At 47.9% G+C, this 13,976-nt stretch overlaps 1 protein-coding gene across 1 annotated transcript; it reads right to left on the reverse strand.

The window, feature by feature from the left end:
* Positions 1-2,156: 2,156 nt before the first annotated feature.
* Positions 2,157-2,890, reverse strand: DNAJB8 (DnaJ heat shock protein family (Hsp40) member B8). The gene is given in 4 exon segments (XM_050313283.1): positions 2,157-2,420; positions 2,423-2,591; positions 2,593-2,699; positions 2,702-2,890. Coding segments are annotated over 4 exon segments (729 nt in total).
* Positions 2,891-13,976: the final 11,086 nt, after the last annotated feature.

Consider the following 13,976-nt stretch of genomic DNA (forward strand, 5'->3'; position numbering starts at 1 on the left):
CCCAGGAACTCTCTGTGGCTGCAGACAGCAACAGACACACTCTGATCCAGGCGATGAGAAAAGGAAGAACTTGCTTTTAGGTGCTGCCTTAGACACCAACACATGAGAGGGAACTTGTGACCCTACAGGACAGGTCTAAGGTATGTGTAGATTTGCATATCTTGATCTCAGATCAACAAATATTTTGAGCATACATAAAAATATGCCATTAGAGAAAAGACTGAAGAAAAGTTTTAGCACTAGAAAGCTGAAAAGGTTAAGAAGCTGGGAATTCAACTCTGGTCCAGATTTCAAAACATGTTATTTTGATCAAAGACCATTTCAGTTTCCAATCTGAAATATGCAGTTTGGGGTTTTGTTGATTTTTTTAATTTGTTTCGGTCTTTTTTTACCTTGGACTTCCTCTGAAGCAACATAACATAAATTCAAGAAGCCATCTCTCACGAACATGGTGTCCACAGAGTATCGATAGAAACATTTACTTGCGTTTGCTCTGACCAAAATAATATTTTTGTACCAAGCCCCTTAAATCTTTGCAGTTCTCAGAGTCCCAATGCCTGTAGGACTGTGGCTCCCAAATTGTGGAGGAGCAATAGACAGGCCTTGTCCCAACACCGAGGTTTCCCTGCTCCCATCACTGCAGGCCTCCCTCCATGAACCCAGCATGCAGTTAAGCTTCTACTTGCCTCCAGTGCTGTCTTTTTCTTACAGGGAGAGGGATTTAACAGCCCTTAACATAACAAATACAGTTTTGGTCTGTTTTTCCATGGCATCAGTCGCTAAAGGAAGGTGATTTAAGCTACATTTGTCTTTTAAAAAGTAAAAGGCTTTGAATACAGGGTAGCAGTATTCAGGCTAATTTAATTTATTGCTTAATGTTCAGAGTCCTTTACTAACAACACTACCTCACAGGCTCCTTCAAAGCATGCGAGTCTGTTATTCCCATTTTACAGCAGAGGAAACAGATGCAAAGACCTGCCCAAACACAGGCAGCAATTGCAATCTGGATTAGAGTGAAAATGTCCCTGAAAACTAGTTCCAGTCTCCAGGGAGACATCAGTGGGTAGGGAAAGCTGGGAAACTCAAGGGGATGTAGCGTGGGACCGAAACTAAAAGGCGTGTAAGATTTTAAACGCCCAAGGTGATCTGGCCAAGCAAGAAACAAGGCTCAGCAGTTCATGTCAGCACAGGGGAGGGTGGAAACATGGGGAGTGCGTTCCTTAGCTCAGTGGAGGACGAAAGCAGTGTTCTGGCAGGCTGTGCAAGAAATGCATTGTGAACTGGCTCTTGCAGCTGTGAGCAAGACAATAAGGATGGTAAAGCACCATCTGAGTCCCCACATCCAGCTTTGCACAAAGAGGGAGCTAAAATCAGCCCCCTGGAATCTGTTGGCTCATGGTTTAGATTTAGCTCTTTGTGTTTGAACAACTCCAAGCAAAGAGGGAATATAGGTTCTCCCAGTTCAAGAACCAAATTCACCTTTTCCCTGCTCACTTTCAAACCCTTCTCTCAGGATCTTTGGTCATAATTTGCAGGGCATTCTCAAGGAAGCCCCAATTTTCTTTTACAGTCTGAGGAATTACATTGTTTTCCTTCCTCTGATTTTCCTATGCCATTCCCTGTCCTCTGTGCTCTGCATTTTCCACTGAACCTCACCTACCTTCTTGCCAGTGTACAAAACCTTTTTTTTGATGAATATGCATCTTCTGACAAAACAAAGATAGGATATTCACTTAAATCTCAGGGTTGTGTATGAGGGCCACACAATACTTTATTCTTTCAGCTAGTAGACTTCAACATTGGCATTTCAAAGAGTGGGAAGGGGACCTATAACTTGCCATAAAGTTCTCTTACCTGTTCATGAACCAGGCTGTCTTCTCTTGCTATATTAATCAACTTGGTCTCTTTGGCAAACCAGCAAGGTTGCTTTCACATGTATCTGTGATACCTATTAGCTTAACAAGCACTATCTATCCTCATACAGGCTTAGTAGAGTTCCACTCTTTAGTTAGCATAACCATATCTTTACCTGTGAAGTGCTTGTTCCCAACCATTGAAAAATCTGCATTGGTTGTGCCATGAACTCAGCATTTATTAATACTGCTTGCAGTAGATCCCATCTGTTGAGCTATGAGAACCTGTCCCACAGCTTGCAGTTAATGCTTGTGCTGGCAACATAAAGAATTCAGGGTCTCTGTCCCATTGATTTTCACAGACTTCATCAGACCATCTTCTTCCGCTTCCTTTCTCTCATGACCATTCTCAAAGATTAGACAGGTGGTGATTGCCTTGCCATTGATCACTTTAGTATAGCTTACTATTGTTGTGGGTCCATGTGGCCCAACTGTGGTTTCACTAAAGGTGTAGGTGGGGATCTTCCTGTGACTGAACGAATTCCACGGCATAAATGACTCCTTAGAGGAAGTAAGGGCTGGAGCTTCCTCCTCTTCCACTTTGTACTGTGCTGGTTTTCACCACTGATTCTGATGTCAAAGGGGTTCCAGAAAATATATGCAAACAGATCCCTTCCTCCAAAGAACTCTTCTTGATGGGAGAATACATGAGGAGAACCAAAGAAGCCACTGTAATCCTCTGTGGACTCTGCTCTCCTCAACAGACTCGTCATAGAGCGATTGCCTCTGAGGGTCAGACAAAACCTCGTGTGCTTCCAAAATTTCTTTGAATTTCTTCTCAGCTTCTCCTCCTTGTTCCTGTGGTTCTTATCAGACAAGTTCAGCCTGGGGAGCTGAACTTTGATGATCAAGTCCAGGGTTAGCCTGCATCTGTTTCTGTTCCCTGGATTTGCTGTTCCTGTGGGAAATACAATATCCTCACAGGGAATTGTTGCATGAAGAAGGTCTCCAAAGAAGTGCCAGTAATGAGAACTCATCTGTCTGTAACACAGTGTCATAAACACCTACTAATAGCAGCATGTGTTGCAGATCACTGCCCTCTTTTCCATTATCCCACACTTTGGGAAGGAGTCAAGAGCCGGCCAGACCAAAGAGCATATGTGCAGCGTATGAGCTGGCTGCTGTCCTAACATACATCATATGTGTGGGGCCATGAAGGAAAGGGGCACCATGTCAGCCTGGAGAAAGCAATACGGCAGAGAGAGGAAGGTGACTGAGCTGATGCACTGGGGAAGGTCTTTGTATTGCTGGTGTTCTCACTGGTCAGTGATGGGCCAGTAGTATGGAGGTATTTGTCATATTTGGGCAGTAGAAGTTGCTTTTGGAGGCTGGAGCTGAAGGAAGCACAAAGCAACAAAGGAGCTTGTGGTCCTGTGGGCTCACCTCATTGGGGAGAATTTAGCTTTTGTCTCTTTTGGCACAGAAGAAATTTTCTTAGTTACAGGGTGGTTGTGCCACGTGAATTATTTTTCTGTAGCAATGGTGAAAGTATTTTGGGCCCAGCAGCAAGCTGCTGCTGCCCATTCCAACTCAGAGGGTTCTTCGCAATCCCAAGGCATCCCAAAGAGGTCTTCTACACTGAGGGGACAGCTAAGGCTTCATAGCTCAGCACTGTAGTGGTGTGCTTGAAATCTTTACCAAAGGGACTTGTTTATTTGGGCTAGTGGTATTTTAAGATTGTCCATTGGACTTGAGGGGGATCCAAGCTTACTACCCACAAGTCCCTAAAATGTGTCAACAGCTCTTAGCCACTGCCAGCGTGGTCCATGCGCAGATGCTTGGCAGAAATTTCAAGAGGAATTGCTGTTCCTCCTCTCTGTTACCCAGAAGGGAAAAGGGGACATCTGAAAAGTCTCTTGGAGAGGGTCCCAGGCCAGTTATCTACTGCAGGGAGTGGGACTGTGCACAGAAGGAAGGAGGTGACCCTGCTTTATGCTGTGTCTTTGCAAAGCATCTCTTCCCCTATTTGCTTTTGATGATGAGAGCCCATCTCAGACTGGCTGGCGCACTGGGTTATCTGTCTTGGATTTAGTGCATCATACCCATCTGAAAAGTAGGGAGTGTTTTTCTCCTGTCATCCCTGAACGGGGGATGCTCACTGCCTGTCTGTCTGCTGCCTGCAGCAGGCATCAGAGATTAGCAGCCATTCAAGACAGACCACTGCTGTGAGCAAAAAGGGTTTGCAAGGAAAAAAGAAAGGAGAGGCAGGGAGAAATGAGACGTGCACACACCAAGTAACTAGACCCAAACTATCCTGGCAGTCCCATCCCTAGAAACCAAGGCTTTGAAATGAGAAATGTTTTTCGTATCTTAAATCTCAAGTACAAACAATAAAAACCAGCCCAGACTGTGTTCTTTGAAGAGAAAGTACGAGTGACCTGAACAGTGGTTATCAGCAGCGTCATTAAGATAAACCCTTAACATGATTTAAAGCATCCGAAACTGAAGGCAGCACTTTCAGATACTAACAAAATGGTCTGACATTGGGGATGAAAATCAATAGTAATCTGATGTCACTAAAAATACTCAAAAGTGTCCCATGGCTGATGGAGGTGAGATTAGTGTAAATATTTGTATTCTAATCAGTGGCACGCGAGGGCTGGAGGCGGCCTTTCTGTCTATTTAATTAATGGAGTGGCTTTTTAAAAGGATCCTAATCATATGTGATTGTATCTGCTTATCAACATTTTTGCTAATTAGATGATATGGAGGCAGTCACTCTGCTAATTCCCTCATCCAAACAGCATATCCTGCACAGATAAAGTACAGTCTCTTTTTAATAAGAAACAATCATGAGACAGACTAACCTTAATGGTGCTTATTATCCGAGGATCTTTGGGATTTTCTTTTCTACCCACCTCCTCCTTCCTTTTCCTTCATTTGCTGTTTCAGTATGCCAGATGGATGTGGATGCAGCAGTCCCTGTCCCCCCCACTTCCCTGCTCCAGGCACTGCCATGTCCAGCCTGCTCTTCACTCCCAGCCAAGTCTTGGGTCTGCGAGGGCAGGGATTGTCAGTCAGGTCAGGATGGGGAGCAAAACAAATGACACCAGGTAGCAAAATGTCCCAAGCTTTTGGTCACCCAGACCACAGGTGACCCCAACTGTGCAGCCTCAAACCCTGACCTTACTCTTGGCACTCCAATGAGCCCTAGTACAGAAGGGATTGAGTGCCTCCAAGTTGTGCAAATATTTTTCTATTATTATTTTTTATTATTATTTATTACATTAGGAAAAATTTCTTCATGGAAAGGACTGTAAATAACTGCAGCAGGCTGATGTCTATGGCAGTGACTGAGTCACTATCCCTCAAGGTATTTAAAAGCTATGTAGTTGTGGCACTGAAAAACATGGGTTAGTGGTGGTCTTGGCAGCACTGGGTTAACAGTTGTAGTCAATGATTTTAAAGGTCTTTTCCAACCTAAACAATTATTATTATTATTATTATTATTATTGTTGTTGTTGTTGTTGTTATTATTATTATGTTTTCTTCTGTTTTAAAAGAGTCTGAGGGCAGAGGGGTTCTACATGAGTGGTTTCTCACCAGCCCCGTTGACTCTGTGGCAAGGCTGCAGTCCTTTTATCTAAGCCAAACAAGTCAGAGACATTTGTTCCAAGTTCTTCGACTATCCAAACAAACACGAGTCGTGCTTCGCTCCACCAGTCAAACTGTCATCAGATGCCCCCCTGTGGGGCAGCCCTGCTGGAGGGGATGCTGTGCTCACCCTCGGAGCCGTGTTCCCGGGGAGCACGGCCAGGGATGGGCGCATTGGGCCGATCTCCTGCTGGGGCGTAAGAGAGGGACCTGTTTGATTTCAGAACAAGATTGAAAAATAAATAGCAAACTTGCCCTGAAGAATGTCTCCTCACCTCTCAAAATACAAAAGCAATGGCTAGGTAAGGAGAAGCTGTCATGAATGTGTGTAGCTGCCATCCCAAGAGAGTCTGGATGGAGCAGAGGAGAGAGGGGTAGCTGCCTGGTGCTAAGTTTTGGGAGGTCAGGAGTTTGCCTGCTGCTTTTGCAGCTGTGAATGTTGAGCAGAAAAGGTTTAAATGATATGGATTCCCCACTCCATGGGCAGGATGGAGAGTCAGCATGTCCTGTGCATTGATCCCATGTGTCAGGCTCAGCACAAAGGTTGGCTGTGGGGTGGGAGTTGGGGTTATTCTGTGGAGTGCTGGCTGGGACAGATGCCCAGATGCTGGGACACAAGAGTTGAAAGAAGATCCAGGGAGCTGGGTCTTTATCCAGCTTTTCTGATACTCAGGTTGGGGTTTGAGACTAAACCCAAGGTTCAGGCAAGAAAAGAAATAGCTCTTCTGAGTGATGGTGGGGAAGCACAAGAACCTCACAAGACCTCTTTTTTGAGGTATGAAGTCAAAGAGGAGGCCTGGTCTTACTTAGTGGAGTCAGTAGTGGGCCTGACATGTTTTTTGTGTTAGATCATTCACCATGCCTGGGGCAAGACCTTGCTCCAGTCTTGGAAAGTCCAAATGCTGCTGTAACTTTTGTCCATGGACTCTGACCCCTGCAGAATTCGAAGCACTTTGGTTTCATTGACAGGGTCATCTCCACATGTCATCTGCAGTATCCTTGTCCAGACATGGCTATGCTGAAGTTGTGCTCAGCAACACAGTTGGCCGGTCCTTCCACCATTCCTCCTCTTTGGCATGGTCCCTGGCGCTCCGTCCTCTCCATGCTGCACCCAGGAATTAATTCAGTATTGACCGCTTTCCCAGGGCGGTTTCCCATTGCTAGTTCCGTGACTGAGGGCTACGTCTTGAAAAGAGGAGGGACTTCTGGGCCAAGGATTGCATTGCAAGCCGTTGAGTCCTGGGGCTTAATGAGGCACTGCTTATCAGCAGAGTGTGCTTATCTGGAGCCTGCCGATGGTGTACCTGCTCCAGCCCCATCGTGAGCGAACATGTTTTACCACCCAGTTGCAAGGAGCCGGGAGCATGGTCAGATGGCACAGTTCAGCTGATGTGTGGTAACTCGTGAAGCCACAGCAACTTTATCACTTCACAACATCCATACATAGCCACGGCCTTGAATCTTCTCAGGGGAAGAAAGGATGATGAGTTACTGTTCTGGGATTTTCTCTCTGTCTCCAGTCAGTGGGAAGTGGTATGTGGAGCATTCATTTAATAAACCAGAGGGGAAAAGCTGTAGATCAGCTTCTCATTATTTCAGTGCTGGCTCACGCCATCACTTGGGCTTGTGCCTGACAGTTCAGTGTGTTATTTGAGGCCACTCAAGCATTCTGCAGAAATGATGCCACCCTCTTCTGAAAGTGTGGGGTTCGTCCAAAGGGGGAGGGCCTGATTCCATTAGTAGCTTTACTAGTGCTAGTTTCATCTCAGTTTTAGGCCTGTTTGTAAAGAAGGTATTTGCTTTGGAGACTAGTCCCTGTTGAGAGCCAGCACTCCAGCAGGAAAACTTCTGGACATAGTTTTGCTGATGTGGACCTCTGAAGTAAAGCAACTGTGGGTGGATAAAAATGCACCAGTGTTTCTGGTTTGCAGTGGAAGGGGGGAGTCCAGCGTGGTACATGACTTAGGTGAGGGTCTTCGTGATTTGCACATAGACCTGAAGCCCCTTGATTAAAAGAAGCAGTCTCTTTCTCTAGAAGGTAGGAGGGGTGGTAAGGGGCCATGTTAAGTGTTTGTCCTCCGGTATTTGCTAGTGTGTTATACCTACATGCAAGAAGGGGGGCCTGAACGACCCATGTAGCATGTGGGGGACTGATAAATTACGGATTACTTTACTGGGAGTAAAGAAGGGAGAAGAGCCCCTGCTAAAGCTGTCAGGAAGCCTGTTCTGCTCCTGCCTATGGGCACCTTGTACATGGGGCTGCCAGGAACAGTGAAATTTCCACACTGCCTCAGCAAAGGTTTAGTCCGAGTTTATTGCTGAGATTAAAAGACTGGAGAATATAAATTGTAAATGTGATGACTTAAGAGCTCATAAATTCAGTATACAGCCCCATTCCAGAGAGCTTACATGCAGTGCAGCCACACTGCCTTGGGCTCATGAGTTGTCCTTGCTCCTGTTGCTCAAACCCCTGCTCTCCAGAGAGCCCTTCTGCCCTGCCTGGCTCCCAGTGTATCCGGCTGGAGATGCCATCCTGCCTGTGCACACAGTGAGTTTGCTGCTTATGTACAGGCATGGACTCCCTGCCGCTGCTTCAGCCCAGAAACCAGTGCTGGTGCTGGACCAGCTCATGCCACTTGTGTCCCCCACCTTGGAGCTGGGTGACCCCTCTAAGCAGAGGGCTGAGGAGGGCTGCTTGGAGGAGCGGTTAATGTGTCGAGCTGATTCTGGTGTGAGTTGTGATTAGTTTCCTACAGCTGGGTCATGGTTGTCACTGAGTTTGTCCAGGACAAAGTTCCTTAAATAAATTGCCTAGGTGTTGTAAGCGCCTTTGTCATTACGTGCTTTTCCCTCTTTTCCTAGGAGGATGGAGAGCTGGAAACCAGCCTGCTCCTAGGATTGGTCCAGCCCATGCCAAGGACACAGCTTTTAGTCTGGGAGACCCAGCTGAAGCCGATGTGTGGATGCAGTGCCCAGTGCCAACCTGCTGGCAGCAAAGCTTGTGACATGGTCTGAGCAAGGATAGCTGGAGACAAATCCTGGGAGGACACCAGAAGATGCCATGGGATGACTTTCTCCCCAGTCAAGTGCACCAAGCCCCCAGTACGCAGTAAGTGTGGAGGAGTGAGCTCGGCAGTTGATTGGTGAAGGCCTTGAGGGTTCCCATCCTTGTGCAAGTGTTCAAGGGTCGGTGCTTGGGGCAGGCTGTGCTTTTGGATGGCTCAGGTTAAGCCCCAGACTGCAATGGCATGTGTGGGTCAGTACCAAGCCTTCTTTTGGGCACCAGGACTCATTTTTAGGGTCCAGCACAGGGGCCAAAGGCAGTGCTTGCAGTAATACACACCAGACTCTCAGTGAAGCCAGGTCCTCAAGTTCCTTTCATGTTTCTCTGAAGAAAGTGGTTTGGGCCTCCCAGATGGCATTGCTGGAGGTTTCCCATGTCCCAAGGTCCAGGCCTGGAGCTGACAGTTTCAGCAGTGTTCTGTCTCAGGGATGGTTGTGTGGCTCCAGCTCCTGAGGGCAGCTGTAGGTGCTGAGGGTGGTGTTGTGTATATCTGGTGTTTGATCATTTTTCAGACCTTCTTTTACCTAATTAGCAATAGGAAAAGGGGAGGTTACATTTTTAAAACAATTTTTAATCACTGTAAAATCCACTTTTCTGCTGTTTTGCTTTTTGATCTGACTTGCAGTAGATGTGGCATTGATGCCACAAGAGCACGTGCGAATGTAGGGCTGTGTGTGCAGGTTTACTGCCTGGGAGCATGGCTGGGCAGATGAAGCTCAGGGTGCATGCCCAGAGACAGTGGTCCTGCCTGAGCAGACTCAGAAACACACTGCATACATTGGCCAAACCATCCCACATTTTCCTACCCTGGCTGGAGTCTATTTAGCAGTGTTTTGGTCTGACAAGACTGTCTTGCCTTGCTTCCCTCCACCCAGATCCTTGAAAACTTTGGAAATTCACCTGAAATATTTGCCATTCCCCAGCACCCAATTTATGTGACCCACCAGAACTGCCCTTTCCCGGGACTCGGTTCTGAATGCGGAGCAGAGATAACGTTTAACAGGCAAGAGCAGATGAGAAGGAGATAAAGGAATAAGGGGAGGGGGGGAAAGGAGGGAGGGAAGGAGGAATGCAGAGGTATGTGGCTGCATGTTGTACTGTGTTTATGCATAAACAGGCACGCTTATCGATATCCAGATGTAAGCATGTGTGCGGGGTAATATCTCCTGAAACAATAGGCGCTGTTCGACTCAGGGAGAGCTGCCGGAGCCTCCCTGTCAGATGCTGCCTCGTTATCAGGTTGCAGCAGGCGTTCCCATCTAATCGGGGATCTGAGCCCCGTGAGCCGCACCCCGGGGTTTCAGAGCCTCTCCTCCAGCCTTCTGCCCACTCTGCACTCTGAGGAGGGAGGGCAAGAGGGGACAAAAGGGGCCAAGCATCGCCGGGGGTGATACCCGGTGTGTCTGCCCGTCCAGCCTCACACTTTGACGGGGATGTGGGAGCTGGTGTTGCCACCACGTTTAGGCGGGGATGGCAGCGGTGTGACACTGAGAACACGGCCAGCCCTTGCAAGGAGGGGAGAGCCTGGCCAGAGCTGCAGCAAAGTGCTCGCTTTGTTCAACGTGGGACAGAGAATGTCAGAGGGACCAAACTGGCCCATCCTCTGTGCGAGGCAGGACAGGAGCTGGCCTTGGGGCCAGGGGTCTTTTTTTATTTTCTACTGTGTTTTTAAGGAAGGCTAGAAGAGCAAAAAAGGCTTATAAAACCTTCTCCCCCCGCCGCTCCCTAGCACCAAAACGCAATGACCACTAATCTTACGTGGCTCATAACTGCAAATAGCTCTGGAACTAATTAATTTGACAGTGCGGCGGCTGATTGCCTTTTTCACCAAAATCAATTAAGAAAACGCACATTTCCCCTTCTCCCCCCCTCCCCTCCCCGCGCCGCTTCCCAGTGAGGCAGAGAGGAGAAGGGGCAGCGAGGACTGGGCGCTGCTTTCCCAGGGCTCCTGGGGGGTCAGGGTGGAGAGTGGAGCGCGGGAGCACAGTGAAAGGGGATTAACAAGGTGGAGGGAGAGACGCCGCTGGTTCTCCACAACAGGAGCGGGGATGCTCCCTGGGGACGGGTGGCGGTGGGAAAGCTTGATTGCCACATGCAGCCACGCTGTGCCGCGTTCCTCCCTCCCTCCGTCCCAGCTCCCTGAAGACCCCCGTGAATTGTCGTTCCTTGCCAGTGCAGGGGGGGAATTGGCCATCGGGCTCTCAGAGCATTTTTTATTTGCATGGCTAATGAGCCGCTCCAGAAGGGGCTGCAAGGGAGAGGCAGGTGGGAATTTCGGCACTGTTTACTTGCCAAGCGAGGGCAGAGGTGTGTGTTGAAAAGGCTTCAGCTAGAAATTTAGGGAGATGAATTTTGCAGGAGGCAGCGGTAGGAATCTGAGTGGGGTCTCGTGCAATTTTTAAGGCTCCTGACCCTGGAGCTCCGTGCCCAGGCAGGTAAAGGTGAAGAGAGTGCTGAAGGGGTTGTGGCTCCCTATGCCCTGGGTGGGGTGTGGGGGAGAGTCTGAGCTGGGGCAATGTATTAGTGTCACACTGCTTCCCAAAAAATGCAGCAAGAACAGGACAGCCCTCCATGCTTGTTCTTCTGGTTTCACTTCGAGATGGAAAAGAGAACCAGGTCTGAGGGATACAGGTTGAGTGATGGCAGGGCTCTGTGAGCATGCAGCTTCCCCAAACACTCTTTTCAAGGAATGGGAGACAACTGTTCCTAGGACATGGTGTTGAGACACCTGGCCAAGCTGGGTAAAACCTCCTGAGCATTATTTCTGTAAATGTCTCCATTTGGTCCATATCACATCCTCCCATCTCTACTGAAATACCCTTCTATTAATAAATAACTCCATTCTCCATTACTCCATCTCCACAGCTCACGTTGAAGTAACTGGGAATTTGGGTTTGGTTTTTATAGACATTAGAAATAGATTTTATCTTTATTAAGGGCTCTGTCTCCACCACACCAACCTTTGCTCCATTGCACAGAGCACAGCAGTGGCTGGAGCAGAGGAAGCAGGTCACTGGGCTGTGCTCAGGACCGGGAGAGGAAGGAGAACCTCTCTGTGGTTTTGGCCAGGGCAGAAGGGGTTTAAAAGGGCCAGGTTCCTCCCTGTGCATTGGTGACCTGTGAGTACATCTCTATAGCATGGTGAGAGAATCATGAACTCTTGAGAAAACAAGAGAAAAAATTTGAATGAAGAATATTTAAGAAATTGTGGATCTGAAAGATTTAGTTCTCAAGGCTTTGTTTGTTTTTCTTTGTGGTGTCTTGGGAAATACCTATCAGGAAACCTCCCCGAGTGCAGTCATGGTGCTGAGCCACCACATAAATTTGGGGAAGATCTTCTATTTCTAAACTGTGGGTTTCAAACAATCCCTGGAAAATATTTGAGTTTTGAAGTGCACTGGTTGGTCGTGATTGGGCAGGGAAGTCACAGGGTGGCATTTTTATCCCTGGCTTGGACGGCAGCATGGTTTCTGGCATGGAAATCAGCGCATGTAAATTAGAACTGTGGTTTTGATGAATACTATCATATATGGATTGGAGGCTGATTTTCCAAGAGTAGTCATGCCAGGAAAACTTGTGCTCTCACACAGCCCCAGGCAGCAAACACAAGTGACACAAACATGGTGAGGGTAAGTTCATTTACAACTGTGACTGTTCAAAAAGTATTTCTAAAATTTGCCTTCCCTGCTGTTTCCCCCCCCGTCCCCCCTTCCTCCTCCCCTTCCAGCTATGCCAGAATGAGCTAGGAGGTTTGGTATCCAGCCTTACACAGCGGCTGGTGCTGGGCTGGCGGGGATCGGCGCCACGGCCGTTGCGCACCTGGGTGCAGGTAAGTCTCCGGCAGGGTGGGGACTGGATTCCTTCCCGGCCCCTCTCAGCAAACAGCTCCTGCCCCGGAGCCCTGCGTTCCTCTGCCCTTATCTCCCTGTGCAAGGCAAAGCTATAAATGTTATTGGCCATGAAGTTATTCATCCCCCTCAAAGTTACGCATATGCAAAACAGGCTCTCCTGCTGGAATGGGAGCCTTCGTACTAAGTGTGAGTGTTTAAAGGTGGGGGGTTTTTAAAATGAAAATCTCTAAGAAAGAAGTGCACTAACATATAGCAACATTAATAGCACTGGATCTGTATAAACTTAATTATATGCATTACCACAAGTAAACAACCACAGTATTTCTTGCAAGGTAAATATACTCTAGCTCCAGGGATGGCTATATTGAGGCGCAGAGCAATGGCCCAGCTGCCCCATGCAGTTGGCAGTGGGGAGAATAAGGAGGAGCTTGAGTTGGGACACAGGTCCTGCCTTCATCACGGGCAGAACTCAGCCCCTTTCTATCCCTTTCCCAGGGATGTGGCATCAGTCTGGCCCCTGAAGTGTTCTGCTGGCACACAGCAGCCTCTATTCCAGTTGGATGCCCTAATAGTCCTACCAGAGCAGCACACAACGGTAAGGGCTGTCAGCAGAGAATTTCAAAGCTCAGAAGACCCCCACTGCCTTCTTCTGGGAGTTTATAAAATTCAGTTGGGTTCATAGTGGTTGTTGTTTTAAGCTCATTCCCTTCTGAGGAATGGCTCAGCACAAGAAAGAAAAGCAGCTATTTTACTTTTCTGATAACTAGGAGAATTCAATCATATATAAAGAGTGTTACATCTCTCTGACCTCTGAAGCTGGAAGAAGCCATTCCCCATTTATGGCATGTCTCCTATTTTATTAGATTCATGCACAGGCTGTATCAGCTGTTCCCTGTTTTTCTTCCACTCTATCTGTTGATGGCTCAGACCAGGACCTTTGCAATGCTTCAAGCCAGCTGAGCCTGGAAACCTCTAGATGATCCAGGAAGAGGTTCCCAATCGTTGTGTCCCATCTCCTTCCCATATCCTGCTGCAGGACAGCTCTCTGCAGAGGGTGGCAGTGCCAGGATGAAGCCATGTGGGATGGGGCTTTTTGGGCAAGCAAATGTGAGACCCTCGACAGCTTCTATCCCACATTTCAAGATCTGAGGCCTAACATCAAACATGTCACTGCAGTCTGAGCCCCCACGGGCCTGATGGAGGAGCAAAAAGAGAGGGCTGGAGGCAGCAGATCCTAATCTTTATTAAATAAGAACAAAGCTTATGCCGGCTAATGAGAAAAACAAACCGATGAAAGATCCGGCGAGCTCCTCAGAAGGACACAAAGAAATTCTCTCTGAACAAGAGTAGGCTAAAAATATTCCTGAATATTTATTTTGCTGGCAGTGTCTTCACAGGCTCCAGATTTGATGCCGCCTCTTTGGGTATTGGCATGGCCATAGCAGCAATTTCAGAGAAGGGTGCTCCAAACTCTGCATGATGCCCAGAGTCGCAGCAGAAACAGCCCTGCAGCCAAGACACAAGAGCATGAACTGCCTCAGCACTGTGAGATGA

The sequence above is a fragment of the Myiozetetes cayanensis genome, unplaced genomic scaffold, assembly GCF_022539395.1.
Source record: "Myiozetetes cayanensis isolate MyiCay16 unplaced genomic scaffold, myiCay2020 scf18, whole genome shotgun sequence".
Classification (NCBI taxonomy): domain Eukaryota; kingdom Metazoa; phylum Chordata; class Aves; order Passeriformes; family Tyrannidae; genus Myiozetetes; species Myiozetetes cayanensis.